This window comes from Camarhynchus parvulus, chromosome Z, assembly GCF_901933205.1.
Source record: "Camarhynchus parvulus chromosome Z, STF_HiC, whole genome shotgun sequence".
Classification (NCBI taxonomy): Eukaryota; Metazoa; Chordata; class Aves; order Passeriformes; family Thraupidae; genus Camarhynchus; species Camarhynchus parvulus.
The window spans coordinates 69,440,559-69,456,052 of NC_044601.1; the positions used below are offsets into that span (position 1 = coordinate 69,440,559).

A 15,494-nucleotide genomic window follows, 5' to 3' on the forward strand; every position below is an offset into this window, starting at 1 on the left:
GGAACATTCCAGCTACTGCGTGTAAGGCTCTGCTCATCCAGAGGCACTAGGGAGAGCCCCATGCAGCCCGGGTTACGTGCTGCAGCCTGGTGTTTTGGTGGCTGACACAGGATTGTTCAAGGGATGTCTGTGGCTGGAGTTTAGCAATAAGCCCGGACATACTTGCTCTCCTGGGGCAGGAACAAACAAACCTTTCATTAACCCTCCTCCCCAGGCTTCTGCCACTCGTAACAACAGCTCAGAGTATGAGGCGATGTGCTTAGGAAATATGATTGATGTAAGTCACATGATGATCAAAAACACCAACACCAGGATATGTACCACTATCTTCTGAGGTCAGAATTAATGACTTAATACCAGCTGCAGTATCACAAGTCTGCTCTTGGGCAGATAAGGTACGTAGTGGGAAAGCTTCTCTAAACAGAAGGAAGTCCACCCACTGCTCTGGCGTTATCAGAAAACAATAAACAGCTCTCTCACAAGTTTAAAAGATTGGTCTGCAAAGAAATGTCCTGATGACATAGAAGAAAAATACCTTTTACGTTCTTCTTCTTCTTCATATTCAAATTTTCTGACTGCTTCAGCCATTGCCTTCTTCTCTTCAGCAATCTCTGTCTTTCTCTCTTCTTTTTTCTGCACTGGAAAACAAAACCAGAAATCCTTTTAGAAGGTAACAGCTCTGCTGAGCTTGAAGGGACAGTGAGACTGCATTTGGGCTAAGTAGCCTAAATAACAGGTTTGAGTTTTGTTGTTTCTGAAGTGCCACACCAACAACAGCAAGTGTATTCTCAGCTTATTTATTTTTCATCCACTCAGACCTGGATGGATTTCACATTCAGGGCTTCATAATAATATAATTAATAACAATGACCATTTGCCCATGCCATCCTTACTTTACTAGGCTTTGCTGTGGTGATGGCAATGGGGAATTAGTGTAAGGAATGGCTGTAGGAGTGCATTTTGGGAACAGGTTCAGGGAGGGTCACATTGCTGTCCACTCTGTCACACAGTGTGTGCTGGGGCAATGCTGTTCCCAGCATCAGGGTGTTGAATTGCCTCTGCCCAGAAGTGTACCAGAGGTGTACCAAGGTGTGTTCAACCACTTACACTTCTCCTCCATCTGCGTCTGCCTTGCGTTCACAACATCTCTCAGCATGTGAAATCGAGCTTCCCTCTCTTGTTTCAGTTTCTCAACCCTCTCGGCCCAAATCTTATCCCTCTCTTCTTTGAAGATCTTCTCATCCTCTCTTTCTTGCTCCTTCTCCCTCCTCAGCTGTTCAGCCAGATGATCCAGGTAAGAAAGTTGCTCCTTCAAAAGCGTTTGCTGCAAACACACAGACGTTTGCAGAAGTGAGTAAATTAGTTCAAAAAAGCCTTTCAAACCCTGAAGAAAAGTGGTGGTTCACAGCCACTGTGGGAGCTGGGAGCCCAGAGACCGTTCCAAAACCTGCCACAGCAAAGAATTGCTCAGAATCCTCTACCTGCCCAGACCACAGAATAGAGTGATCCCTTTACCCACAGCAGCTCAGCTGCCTGCAACACACCCATTTTACAGACTTTCCACAGCTGACCAGGATACTCCAGTATCACCTGCAGTAAATATAATAATGTAATATAATATAATATATATCACCTCCTGTAATTCTGCAGCAAGGTCTAACATTGAGTTGATACAACTTTCCTAACCTACAGGAACTTCTAACCATCTCTCTCCTGTATCCTAAATATCCTGAGACTCATTTTCATGCTGAAGATGGACAATCTACTTGTTTTAACTTCGGGAAATGACAGACACATCCACTGCTTCATGGCATCTCCAAGAAATAAAACATGAAAGTTTGCATCTATCTAGATATTGTTTTTAAAGAATTTAATTTTTTTTAGTATTCATTAATTACAATAAGTTAAATATTTCCTTTCTTCTGCAGTTACAAATACTTACTACATCGGGCCCATGAAACAAAAAATAGTTTTCCAGCCTCTATTATGTCCATGCAGTGTAAGGATGATAAAGCTCAGGTGATTTATACAAAATGAAATCAGCATGGAGGGACAAAATTCCAGGACTTCCTGAGAGCCCCCACTTCATTTATCCAGCCTGGTAGCCTTGCTGATTGCAAAGCAGGCTTTAAAGTGCCGTGGTTTTAACAGCTAATGAGCTTCTGCAGAGCTGCAGGGTGCTGGCAGCAGGAGAGGCAGCAGGCTGCTCAACAAAAGAATTATCTCATTCAGGGAGAAGGGCTTGTTCTCTGTTACCCTGTGCAGTTCACAGGGCCACAGAACTGGTCTACATGAGGTATTGCCCCACAAGCTCACCATGAAACACCTTACTTTTTTATTTCTTATCTTCTCATATTCCTTGTCGGTGTCCTCAAGATCATTTTCCAAGACCGCCTTCTCTTCAGCAAGTTGAATTTGTTTTTCTGCATCAAGATGCTTCTGCCTGTCCTGCACTGCTTTGAGCCACATCTCCCTGCATTCCTTCTGCTGATATCGCTTCTTCCTCTCAAGGTCTTCATTTTCTTTCCTTAACTGGTGCAGCTCTTTTTCCTACATGGATAAAAGTAGCCAGCTTGTAAAATCACTGTGTAACTTCAAACTAAGTGGTGTCTAGAGTTAGTTTATTGCAAGATTGAAGAGAAAAGCCTTGCTGGCAATACAGAATTACTGTCATCCACTAGACCTGGTAAAGCCTGAACATTTTAGCATATCTTTCACTAGAATTCAGGATTTTTATCTGTAACCATCACATGCAATTCAATATAAAAATGGTATTGTGCCTGGTATTTTACAAATGTTTCAGACACATAGACAGAGTAATCTCTTTAGGGAAATCAGTATCATTGCAGCACTTTTGATCTATATCCAAGAGTTCATACACATCCATACGCACTGACAAATAACAGGGCCACGTGTTCCTCCTCTTTCTGTAGATATTATGTGTCCTCTGCCTGTGTTGGGTGTTCAGAGCACTGCATCTCTACCAGTCATAAGGCTGCTACAAGTCAGTGATTGTATCTTTGTGTTCTGATGGGCCCTTACTGAATGGTTTTCATGGTTTCAAATCATCCCACCTCATACTGGAAAGAACTTTATATTCCATTTTATATTGAAAAAATGTGCAGTGAAACTAAGTTCTTAAAAAAGAAACAATGACAAATCAGAAATGCGTATTTGAGATCAAATAGGTATTTATATATCCAAGATTATTTAGCCACAAAAAATTCAAAAGTAGCATTATTAAGTAATTCATAAGCATAATTTCTGGAGAATTGAATAAGTGTATAAGCACAACTGCACTGAAACATAGTCATAACACGGTGTGTAACCATCATTAGCACTGTATTATCTCAGAAATCATGCTTCACCTGTCTCTAAGGCACACAGTTTTTTGTTAACCTGTTTTTAAATTAAATGTCTCTTTTGTAATGTGAATGAGTCTTTAAAAATGCCTTAGCAGGTTTGTCATAAAGAGCATGTCTAATCTTTCCATAGGGAAGCAGAAGCTGCACTCCCTAACAAACATCCCTTTTTATGCTGGACATAAAGCACCCACAGGTTCTGGCAGTATTTCAGAGCCAAAGCTGACTTTGTAACTGCCTGAACTGTCAAATTCACTTTCAGAAGCTGGTGAAACAGCTTTGAAACTCAATATACATATAATTTGAGGAATAGCATTAGAAATCCAAAAAGCTTTGAACAGCAAAGGTGGAAAGAAAGCAGAAATAGTTAGCAGTCGGCTGTGCAAGTTGGCACATGTCTTTGGATGAATTCTGACATCAGTGAAGCTGTGTGAGAGCAGCCAAGGATGGGATCCATGAAAGTTTGTTCACTGGGGTAACACAACATCACAAATGTGCAAAGAAGTGGTTACCACCCACCCTTCTGCAAGCCAGGACCAAAGTGCTATGGCAGAAGCTCTTGACACTACAGTCAGGAAAACATGAAGTCAATCACTTTCCAAGAAATCACAGTTCTTTAAGGACAAATAAGACAAAGGAGGAAGGCCGCTAATGTAGGTAACGTAGCTAAAGCAAAAATTGTTGTCTCTGCTTTGTCACCCACTTTTGAGATATCATGGTCCACACATGTGGTCTACCATGCCAGAAGTGTGAGTTCTCCTTCACTAAATATTCCATTTTCATTGCAATGGCCAGGAGAAACCTTTATGCACACTTAGCTGTCCATTCACCCAGATGAAACTCCTGGTCATTAGGGGCTACCAGTCTGCAATGAAAGACTTGTAATGAGACCATCCGCCATTCCTCTTCTGCTGAGAACGGATTACATAGCATTTTCCATACAGAAACTCTCCTTCAAAGAAAGCTTTTCCTTCTCAGAGACTCAACCACTTCACCAGAAGAAATGTATCTCCTTGACAGAGCCCCAGGCTGCTGTCTCCAGGGGAAGATGCAGAGTCTTCTATTCTAATAGTGCTTTTCTGAAAAGGCCAGTTAAGGAGCAGCATTCTTTGCCTGGGAGGTTTGGCAGTGCCTTAGAAGTTGTTGCAAGAAAATAATTCTGTTCTACATGTTTTTAAATAAGCAAAACATTAGTCTAGCTTGGAATATTTTCACAGCCAGCATTTTCAGAGCTTTAGATTCATTATTGTCTCATTTTTATAAAATGGGGAAGTATATATGATGCCAGCACCAGCTTCCAGTGTCTAACAGAGTATCCTGAGTGATCATTCAGCCTCTACATGTAAACAGCTGCAAAATGAAGATTGAGTCTGAGCTAAATAGCCTCCCATAATTCAAACTCAACACAGAATACTGAACTAGCAAGCCACACTAAAGCCAGCAAAACTACAGCAGGAGAGATGGAAAAGGATGAAGAAAAAAGAAGGTAGTGGCTGAGCAGTTGGGCCAAGGTAGCCAAATGCCTCCTGTGATGTGAGCTCAACAGCAGGCAGGTCTAACAGGCAAGAGAGCTTAAATGCTGCTTGCTAATTTGCTTTAAAAATATATATAAAATAAATATTTCAGCTGGGAAACAAGATTCCCCTGCTATCCTCCAGGAAACTGGAAATCAAAAAACAACAAAGGTATTAGGCAAAAGCTTTAAAATGTTTCCATTTCCCACAACGCCTCTGAGAGACTGAGTGCCAAAACCCTTTAGAATGCTGAGTTTCAAAAGATGTATTTCCCTCTGTAAATGGGAATGCCTTTGCCACAGCTCTGGAAAAGAGGCTTAGCTTAACAGCACAGGCTCAGATACTAATGGTATCAGTGAAGATACAAATAAGGTATGGATTAGTCTAAATGTCTAGTAAGCCTATCATTAGAAGGGCCTTCTGCCCAAGCCTGAGTGCAGAACACTATGGAAATTACCAGCCTTTCAGCCTCCTCTCTGATCTCCTGCTTCTTCTCCTCTCTGCGAGCGGCGTGCACGGCCACCTGGGCATCACGCACATCCACCATCTCCCGGACCCGTGCTGCCGCCTCCTGCGCCCTCAGCTCCGCTTCCTGGTCCTTAGCCAGCAGTTCCTTCTCACAAATCTCTTCCAACTCCTGCTCCTGCATCTTCTCTTCCTTTTTCAGCATCTCCTTCAGAACCTGCTGGGCCAGCTGGCAGTCACCCAGCTCCTTCTCACTCAGTTTTTTACAGTGCTCGCGATACTCATGACATCGGTTTCTGGAAGGCAACGGAAAAGTTTTTTTTAAAAAGTCTCAAAACAATAAGCAGATCTCGAGGTGTGTGGTGAGTGAAGGCTCTCAGCTCATCACTGCTCAAAACACAGCAACCTCAGACACCAATTATATCCCTGGTCTGACATTGATTCCTTGTGGAACCTAAGGAACCACAGAGAGCCTGATTTGATGGAGGTCTTGACATTAATGAGCTGGAGGATTTGAATTTGTAAAAAGAGCCTGAATCAACTGCCTCACAAGGGGAAGGGAAGAGACAGCGGTGATCTCTGCACCCTGTGGCCAGGACACGACCCAGGGCATGACTGGAGCTGTGCCAGGGAGGGTTAGTTTGGATATCAGGGAAAGGCTCTCCCCCAGAGGGTGCTGGCACTGCCCAGGCTCCCCAGGGATGGGCACAGCCCCAAGGCTGCCAGAGCTCCAGGAGCCTTTGGACAGCGCTGCCAGGGATGCACAGGGTGGGATTGCTGGGGGTCTGTGCAGGGCAGGAGCTGGGCTGGGTGATCCTGGTGGGTCCCTTCCAGCTCAGGATATTCTGTGAGGGTAAATGAACACACAGTACATCCACACATTGTATACACAATGTGTACTCTACATATAGCTGGAACATGGGGGGTTGTGTGCATATATACCTTTTATTAACATATAAAACATAGACAGGCTACACTTATTCAAACATGCAGGTTGGTCTCTATTCAAGTGAAGACAGAATAGGTTGGTAAGTCACCTGAAAGCTCATTCATATTCAGAAAATACTGCGACCGTGGAAATGTGGGTTACACAGTTGAGCAGGAACCACTACAAATTTATTAATTTTTAAAGTGAAGTTCTGTGGGATAATTCAGACGCGTCACAATAAAAGCCTGGAGAAGGTAGAAAGTCAAACAGTAATGCAGCATTCAATTTTCATTTACTCTCTGCAACTGAGTTGCATACAAAGAGGTGATTTATCTTCAGTTGAAGAACACTTCTCTAATTGCAGATTCTGCTTTTACTTTTGCAAACAAAGCACTATAGAAATCAACACATGCCATCAAACATTACTTAATTTGAATAATCTGCAAGCACTTTAATTCTGTTCTATAAACAGGATATAGATTTTCATTAAGCCAGAATGTGAAACTGGCAGACAAAGGTGAAGACCTGCAAGTGTGAAGGATGTATAAGTCTGAGGATGTGTGACAGACACATGTGAATGCTGTGAAGTGAAAAGATATCTCACAATTTCATGCTGAATGAAACTATCTATGCAGATTATTGCAAAGGTGTTTAGGAATTCACAGAAGATATCACAGCCTGAACAACTTGACAGCAGCAGTAGTCACCTGCACAATGTGAAATACTATGACACTACACAAGCTTTAGCTGACTATCCTGTGTAACAAAAATATTAAATATTCATCAGACAACTACCTCAATGCTATTACCAATCTCCATATCAGGGTAGTTATTTAATTTTCAGAGCAGAGGTCTCACCACATTTTCTCCCTGCTGCCATTCAACAGTTGCTGCCTCACATTTCCCTGGGGACAAGGACATCTCTCTGTTCATTCTCTTGCCTAAAGCACCCATGCCATGGAGCCTGTGCTGAAAGGTGAAGGGCACTGACACAAACAGTGAAAGGGATAGCACTGCTGCGAAAACATTTCCATTCTGCTTGTTATTTCTGAACCTGCCCCAGCCTGGACTCCCTGCCCTGGGCTGAGCCCCAGCGTGGGCAGCAGGGCAGGGGGATCCTGCCCCTGTGCCCCTGGGCTCAGGTGAGAGCCCACCTGCAGAGCTGCCCCAGCCCTGGCTCCAACAGCACAAGGAGCTGGAGCTGCTGCAGCCAGTGCAGAGGAGGCCACGGAGATGCTGCCAGGGCTGGAGCCCCTCTGCTCTGGAGCCAGCCTGGCACAGCTGGGGCTGCTCAGCTGCACAAGAGAAGGCTCCAGGGACACCTCAGAGCCCCTGCCAGGGCCTCCAGGGGCTCCAGGAGAGCTGCACAGCCACTGGGGACAAGGCATGCAGGCACAGCAGCCAGGCAATGGCTTCCCAGGGCCAGAGGGCAGGGACAGATTTTGGGATATTAGGAATTAGGAATTGCTGGCTGGGAGGGTGGGCAGGCCCTGGCCCAGGGTGCCCAGAGCAGCTGTGGCTGCCCCTGGATCCCTGGCAGTGCCCAAGGCCAGGCTGGATGGGGCTTGGAGCAACCTGGGATAATGGAAGGTGTCCCTGCACAACAGATGACTTTGAAGGCCCCTTCCAACCCCAGCTATTCCATGATGAGATGCTGTAGTTCACTGCCAGTGCAGGCTGGTGAAAATGGATGGTTGTTTTACCTCTCAGACGAGACAGGAACCTCCTGACCACTGTTTAACCCAGCAATAAAAGCAGAGAGCAGCACTGGGATGTTCCTGCCATGAGCCATGGCACATTCCAAGGAGCACCCCTGCTCCCAGCAGGTCATCAAATGCACCACGCCATTGATGGTTTTCTTACGTTTCACCACTGGAATCTCTCTTTCATCTCCTGGGTGGGAGTTAGTGGTGATGAAAGACCACAGCACTCATTAGTATTCATGACAAACATATTTCTCAAATGTTGTGAGGGAAACATGCTATTAAAGATTCTAAATCTTGCTATTATTAAGATTCTACATCTTACAATTATCAATCACTGTATTACCTTAAAACAATGGGTTCAAAGTTCTCTCAGCACTGAAGGAATAAAGAACTAGTTATTCTTTTCTGTGATTATAAACTAATCTGATATTTATTGAATTCCCACGGGGGAGTAGAAGTTAATTATGTTCAGCATTGTTAGAATTTTAATATAAAATAACCCTGTAATTACTTGATTTCATCAAAATAATTCCCTCAAAGCAGCTTTTACACCAACCCATAAACATCTGCTCCCCCAGATGGCAGGTTTTCTTCCTCACTTTGCTATCTTAAGCTTCTTAACATTAAAACTGTGCCTGGATGTGGCTACTTCCCAAAGACAGAACCTCCCCAGTTATTTCATTTTATGGTTGAAGCATGATGTTGCTGGGATAACATCACTCCCCACATGGATGCTTCTGATGTTACCACAAGAAAGAGGATGTGATCTGTGTTTTATGCAAATTTTAAGACATTGCAGTTTTCTTTTAAGTTACCAATGATGAACATGCCCTCAGGCTAGCACTGGCTGAGTCTCTTCTCAGACAAGGTGTAGCCCTCCCTGAAAATGAATTCCATCAAGACTCCCGTGGTCCAAGCCTTGTCCCCTCTGTCACCCTGTGTCAAAGGACTCCTCCTGGTTAACATTACTACTGAGAAGCTGCTACACCTGTACCCTCAGGCCATAGCAACCAGCCATAAAAATTAAAAAATGCTGTCTTTCAGTGTTCTGGAATAATGTCTGACATTGTAGGTGCTCCTATACCTCAAGGTTTGAGAATCCATGCCTGGAGCACCTTGCTTGGAGTTAAAGGAAATACAAACAAGTCTGTATCAGGTTTCAGAAAGATATTCAAAAGAGTTGAAAATCTACAGGCAAAAAGAAACAGAAAATCATGTGTGTATCCACCTGCTACTGGATTGACTTGCCAGGGCTCCTGGGTGTGCCCTGGAGTAATCATCTCCAAAGGGGGCAGGTGTGCAGGAAGAGAATATGTTTTATACCATTCATAAATAACATTAAAAAGTAAAAAATGGCATTTATTTAATCTTTACCTCATCCTTTTTAATTTCTATTTGTGCATATGTTTTATAATGTACACAATATACCAGTACAGTATATTATTATATATTTACATAGTTGATAAATAAACATATTGGGGTGAATGTTAAAAGTTTTTACATCCAGGGGGGTGCAGTCAGAGGACTGGAGGCTATTGCTCCAGAGGACAGGCTATGACACAATTACAGACTCCTGCTTGTGGATTTTCAGCAAGTGTTGGTCTCCTGAGCAGCAAATCCTGCTCCCAGATCTCTACCTGGACCAGGATGGTTTAGGAGGAAGAGTAACATCTAACAGCTAAAGAAAAGCATACCTGGGGCTTCTTAAACAAGACAAATACATGCAGATACCCCAAGACTGCCACCCACAACTTCTGCGAGGAGAGATGCCTCTAAATCCTCTGAAACATGCAGCCAGCAGAACACCAACAGTAAAGGTTCAGCAATACTTTTTAACAGGATGCTGTGTGGTGTGAATATGGCTTAGATCCCAGAGCAGAGTGAGAAAGGTAAAAGGACAATAATAAGATGAAATATTCCTATGAGACTGAGTGAGCCATAGATCAACAGGGCTACACTAGGAAGACAAAGGACCTGAGATATTAGGACAGGCAACTACAGCATGAAAGTTCAAGTATGTGTCACTAGATGATGCAGTTCAGTGGTGTGATTCATTTTGCAATTAAACAATCTAAAATTAGACATCTGAACAGGAATCTGCATATGTGCTAAATTCCCACTCTGATCAATGAGAACCTAATTAAAGTCAGTAGAGGCTGGGGTGCAGCTCAGCTGACTGGGCAGGATAAGCTTGTTTGGGACTGACTTTATGTTCCTGTAACTGTCCTGATTTTGGTGAAGTTTGGGATAGAACAGGAATGCAGATTCCCAGTGCATATAAAGTTACCATTACTTAGACACCTACCTTTAGGTAACATCTCCCTGGTGTGTGAAACAAGCTACAAGTACAAAATAAAATGCACTCCAGCAGCACCCCCTCCAAACTATTTTAAAAGTGAGTTTTGACCGCTTTGTGTGATAGATTGAGAACAAACCATAAGCTGCAAAAGGCAAGGGCCACATTTTCAAACCACCATGTAAAGTTAGGCAGTGTATGCACTTCTAACACCTGTCTAAGTCAATAAACCCCACATTTTAACAAAAGTTTACCTGTAGAATTAGTTAATTAGTGTTTATGCACAAGTAAGAGCCAATGTTGATTTTTATCCTCAGCCTGGGCACACTGAGAAGCAGGTGTTGTAGATTTCACAGTACCGTGGGAGACTGGGAAAGACACTTCAAATAATCACAATTAAATAACATTATTATTTCTTTCATCCCTCCCTCAGAAAACCAGATTTACAAGAATGGGAGAAGGCAGACTTCGTGCCAAGGCCTCAGGTCCTAGTAAGTACTTGCAAGTTACTGCTTTCAGTCAGGAAGACTTGGCACAGAACTTCAGGCTGCATTAAACCCTTAGCTGCAGCTGCTACTCTTGAAAAGTATGCAATAAATAAAAAACACTGTCTTTTTGGACAATCTTAACTTTTCAGGAATCCTTAATGACATATTTTCTTAGTAAGCTTGATTTAGGCCAAATCAACCTTCCCTGCAGCCTGTTCACCCCAACAGTATAAAGCTGGAACAGGAATTACAAAAAGGGTTGACTTGGCAGGTAGAAACACAGGGATTCTCATGTGGGACAAGGAGGACACACTACACTTGGAAGAATTAACTACTCTGATTTTTTCTGTCTTACTGTTTCAACCACTTTCATCTTTCCTTCCTCTGTTTATAATTGCCACCGTCTTTTTAAAATGTCCCTATATATTTACTTTGGGCAAATTCTCTTTTATAAAATATTTTTATGGCAATACCTGAACTGTTGCTCTCGTTTTTCAGCCACCACTTGTAGTCTTTCTTGCTCCCTCTTCTCCCTCAGTAATTTTGCTTGCTCCTTCATGTTTGCTTCTTTCTGCTGTGCCTTTTCCTCATCAAGTGCGTTCACCTCAGCAAGGTGCCTGCTCTCCTCTGCCTCCAGAAAGTCACGGAGCCTGTAATGAAAACATTTGAATAAAGGCTAAATCAATCCTTCTGTCAAAGGACAAAATTTTTGTTTATTTGCTATTAACAGAAAGTGGGTACTGGGCTCCTTTTAACACCCCTTGCAAATGTCAGAGAAGTGAACATCAAATTTTAACTCAGGGATCATTCATGTTGCATCCATCAAGGGAACCTTACAGCACACCATGAGTGATCCTGTTGGGCACAGTCTAAACTCCTGATCTTACAAACCCACTTTCAAAGCTGCATTATGACTTCAGTTCCCCACTCAACAAATTATTTTATTTCTCAGACTACATTTGTCACCAGCTGACAACAAGTGGATTTTGTACAATGGTTATCTTTCAGCACAGACCCACAGAATATCCTGAGCTGGAAGGGACCCCCAAGGATCACCCAGTCCAGCTCCTGGCCCTACAGACACCCCAGCAATCCCACCCTGGGCATCCCTGGAGCTCTGGCAGCCTCGGGGAACCTGGTCAGTTCCCCACAACTCTCTGGGGAAAAAACCTTCTCCTGATGCCCTCCCTCCTCTATGCATCTATAATTACATCTTCTCTCAAATGACCTCCTGCTATTTTAGCATCACTGCACAGAACACTTCATCCTGAAATATCTTTGATGAGAAAATTATGTCAAATAGGCAGTTTTTAAACACATCATCATTTACTTCTCTGTTAATCCCAGCAGTGAGAAACCTGGGGCTACAGAATCCAGAAATCACCGATTTCAGCCCAAATGCCACAGGGTCTCAGCAGAAAGAGCCCTGGGGGTGCCGGCAGACCACAAGCTGAGCATAGGCCAATGATGCACCCTTGTGGCAAAGAGAGCCACGGGCACCTTGGGCTGCGGGAGGAGCAGCACTGCAAGCAGGGCCAGGGAGGGCATCCTTCCTCCCAGCACTGCTGAGACCCCACTGGAGCACTGGCTCCAGCTCCGGGCTCTGCAGCACCGCAAGGACACGGCCTCAGCAGAGGGTGCCAGTGGAGGGACACTGAGGGACGGGAGCACCTCTCCCAACAGGAGCATGTCTCCTAAAGTTCCTTCTCTCCTGAGAGAGCAGGACTGTCCAGCCTGGAGAAGAGAAGGCACAGAGGGATCTTACACATAAACTCCTGAAGGGAGGGAATGCAGGAAAGGCAGACATCTACTCCTCAGTAGTGCTCAGTGGTGGGACAAGGGGCCACAAATTAAACCACATGAAATTCTAAATTAACAGAAGAAAACATTTTGTTTTCTTTTTACTGTGAGTGTGATGAGATATTGGACAGGCTGCCCACAGAGGTGATTCAGTCTCCATGTGTGGAAACAAGCAAAACCCAAATGGACACACACTCCTGGACATCCTGCTCTAGGTGACTCCAGGGTTGGACCAGACAAGCTCAGGAGGTTCCTTCTAACCCCAGTGGTTCTGTGGAACCCATGTGCAATTCCCCTGAAGACACATTAGACCAGGACACCAAACTGATGACTTTCACAGCTACGAAGTCACTTGACATGAAATAGTAAATTAGAAATTAAATCACATTATTTTTTCCAAAGATCATTACAGCATAATTCTGTTCTTTACATGGCATGGTAATATGCTTCACCTTTAATGTTTTTGAAAGACTTCTGGAAAATTTTAATTTTTTCAGCTGACTGTGCTGCAAAGTGTTATTTGTAGGAGCTAAACATCAGCTTGATGACTTTGCAACAAAACCCTCAGTGACACTGAACTGAGAGAATTTCTGACACTTTGCTACCCAGAGAAGCTGTGGATGTCCACGGCAAGGTGGGTGGAACTAGATGAACCCATGCAACCCAAACCACCCTGGAATTCTATGATTCTGGACCCCACCTCTGGAAATGTTCCAGGCCAGTTTGGACAAGGCTTGGAGCAACCTGGTCTGGTCTGGTGGGAGGTGTCCCTGCCGGGGTGCTTGGAACAAGATGAGCTTTAAGGTCCCTTCCAACCCAAATCATTCCATCATTTTATGATTGCATCAAGGCACTCTTCAACCTCTTTAAAAATCAAGCAATGAAAGTGCTATGCTACTACTTGTGTGCTTGTCTGCGACAGACAGGAGGATCCAAATGCCACCTCGGCTACACAGTTACTGTGTTTGAACACCGGCGCCGGGCTCTCTGAGCCCACACCAAAAACAGCAGGGGCGCTGCACCGGCTACTTGTTTGCTACCTCTCTCTCCTCACTTCGATCTCCTGCAGGTACTGCTGCAGCGTGGCCCGGACCTTCCTCTCGGCAGTGCGCTGCATCCATTTGTCCTCGCCGCCCTTGTGCCAGACGGAGACGTTGCGGTAGTGGCGGAGCACCCGCAGGTCACGTTCTTGCTCACGCTGCTCCTCCTCCAGCGCCCTCTCAGCCAAAATCGTCTCTTCGAACAGGTCTCTCTTGGTGGGCTTGGCTAGCTGCGAGAGAAAGGAAATGCAGAAAGTGTGGAGACCTCACAGCACCCTTCCAAGCATGTGAAGGGGCCTACAGTGAATCCAGAGGGGGCTCTTCATCAGGAACTGTAGTGACAGGACAGGGGAAATGGGTACAGAGTGAAAGAGGGAAAATTTAGGCTAAATTCTTCTTTGTGAGGGCAGTAAGGCACCCGCACAGGTTTCCCAGAGAAGCTGTGACTGTTCCTGGATTCCTGCAAGTGTCCAAGACCAGGATGGATGGGGCTCGGAGCAACCTGGGGTAGAGGAAAATGCCCCTGCCCATGGCAGGGGGTGCCACCAGATGAGCTTTAAGGTCCCTTCCAACACAAACCATTCATGGGTGAAAATACAAACTATTAGTCCGCATGTTTTTCAGTTGAATTCATGACTGTGCAAGTACCTAACCCCAAATGATGAATTAATGGTAATTATGGGGTAATCTCAGAATCACTGAGGCTGGAAAAGAGCTCCAAGTTCACCAAATCTTGGAACTCACCAAACCTTGTCACCCAGCCCACAGCACTGAGTGCCATGTCCCATCCCTCCTTGGACACCTCCCTGGGCAGCCCCTTCCAAGGCCTGAACGTCTTTTCTGTGAAGAAATTCCTCCTAAATTAGACAAGCCTTGCCTACACCCCCATAGCACCAGGCTCCTCAGGACCCCCAAACACAACACTGGGCTCCTCAGGACCCCCAAACAGAGCATCGGCCTCCCCCGGACCCCTCACACAGCACCGGGTTCCCCGGGACCCCTCACACAGCAGTGGGCTCCTCGGGACCTTCAAACACAGCAGTGGGCTCCTCGGGACCTTCAAAGACAGCACTGGGCTCCTCGGGACCTTCAAACATAGCACCGGGCTCCCCGGGACCTTCAAACACAGCACCGGGCACCCCAGGAGCCTTCACACAGTAGCGGGCTCCCGGGAGCTCTCACACAGTACTGGGCTCTCCGGGAGCTCTCACACAGCACCGGGCTCCCCTGGAGCTCTCACACACTACCGGGCTCCCCGGGAGCCCTCCCGGCTGCTCCCAGAGGGTCCGGCCTCAGCCGGCTCCGCTCTGGGGCTCGGCCCCCACGTCCCCGCAGCTCCCCGGAGCAGAGCAGCCCCGGCGTGGCCCCTCACCAGCGCCACTTCGCCCGGCAGCGGCCCGCAGCCGGTGAACTCCCGGCGTCTCTGTGTGTGAGAGCGGTGAGGGGGCTGGGAACGGGGCAGGGGCCGCGCCGCCATGGCGGATGGAAGCGCCGCCGTTGCTGAGGGGACGCGCGCGGGACGGAAGTGGCATCATGGCGGGGGCGCTGACGGGTGTCCGCCGTGGCGGGGGTGCTGAGGGGTGTCCCGGTGTTAAAAACGGGACCACACTCCCGGTACTAAAGGGATTTCAGCATTTCTTATAATAAAAAGGCCTAAAGCATGGGGGCCCGCGGGCCAAGCAGGAGCGTTCCCGTCGAGGATGCTGCAAGGCTGGGTCTTCTTGAGCAGCGATGTCCCCGATGTTCCAGGTGGAGCGGCACAAATTCACTGGGTCACTTTTAATCCTGTTTTTTGTCCCTCTGGATTGGTTTCTGTTGGGATCCTTTCATTTGCATTAAGGTTTAAGGCGCTTGATTGGCCCATTACAGTTCTGTCCAGGCTGGCTCATTCAGCT

At 45.7% G+C, this 15,494-nt stretch overlaps 1 protein-coding gene across 1 annotated transcript; it reads right to left on the bottom strand.

Moving 5' to 3' along the window:
- Positions 1–1,039: 1,039 nt before the first annotated feature.
- CFAP53 (cilia and flagella associated protein 53) lies at positions 1,040–15,098 on the bottom strand. Its single transcript, XM_030969478.1, has 6 exons — positions 14,972–15,098; positions 13,600–13,829; positions 11,233–11,409; positions 5,334–5,637; positions 2,332–2,550; positions 1,040–1,324 (listed from the first exon to the last, which is right to left on the bottom strand). Exons 1-6 carry the CDS (start codon positions 15,074–15,076, stop codon positions 1,040–1,042), a joined length of 1,320 nt encoding a protein of 439 aa, XP_030825338.1. The 5' UTR covers positions 15,077–15,098.
- Positions 15,099–15,494: the final 396 nt, after the last annotated feature.

What these genes read in the sequence shown, in the direction of transcription:
- CFAP53 (XM_030969478.1), bottom strand. Translation starts at nt 15,076, where the DNA reads ATGGCGGCGCGGCCCCTGCCCCGTTCCCAGCCCCCTCACCGCTCTCAC. An exon ending in ATCGAAGTGAGGAGAGAGAG is followed by an intron (nt 11,410 to 13,599) that starts GTAGCAAACAAG and finishes TTTTCATTACAG; the next exon opens with GCTCCGTGACTTTCTGGAGG. An exon ending in GAGAGGAGGCTGAAAGGCTG is followed by an intron (nt 2,551 to 5,333) that starts GTAATTTCCATA and finishes TTATCCATGTAG; the next exon opens with GAAAAAGAGCTGCACCAGTT.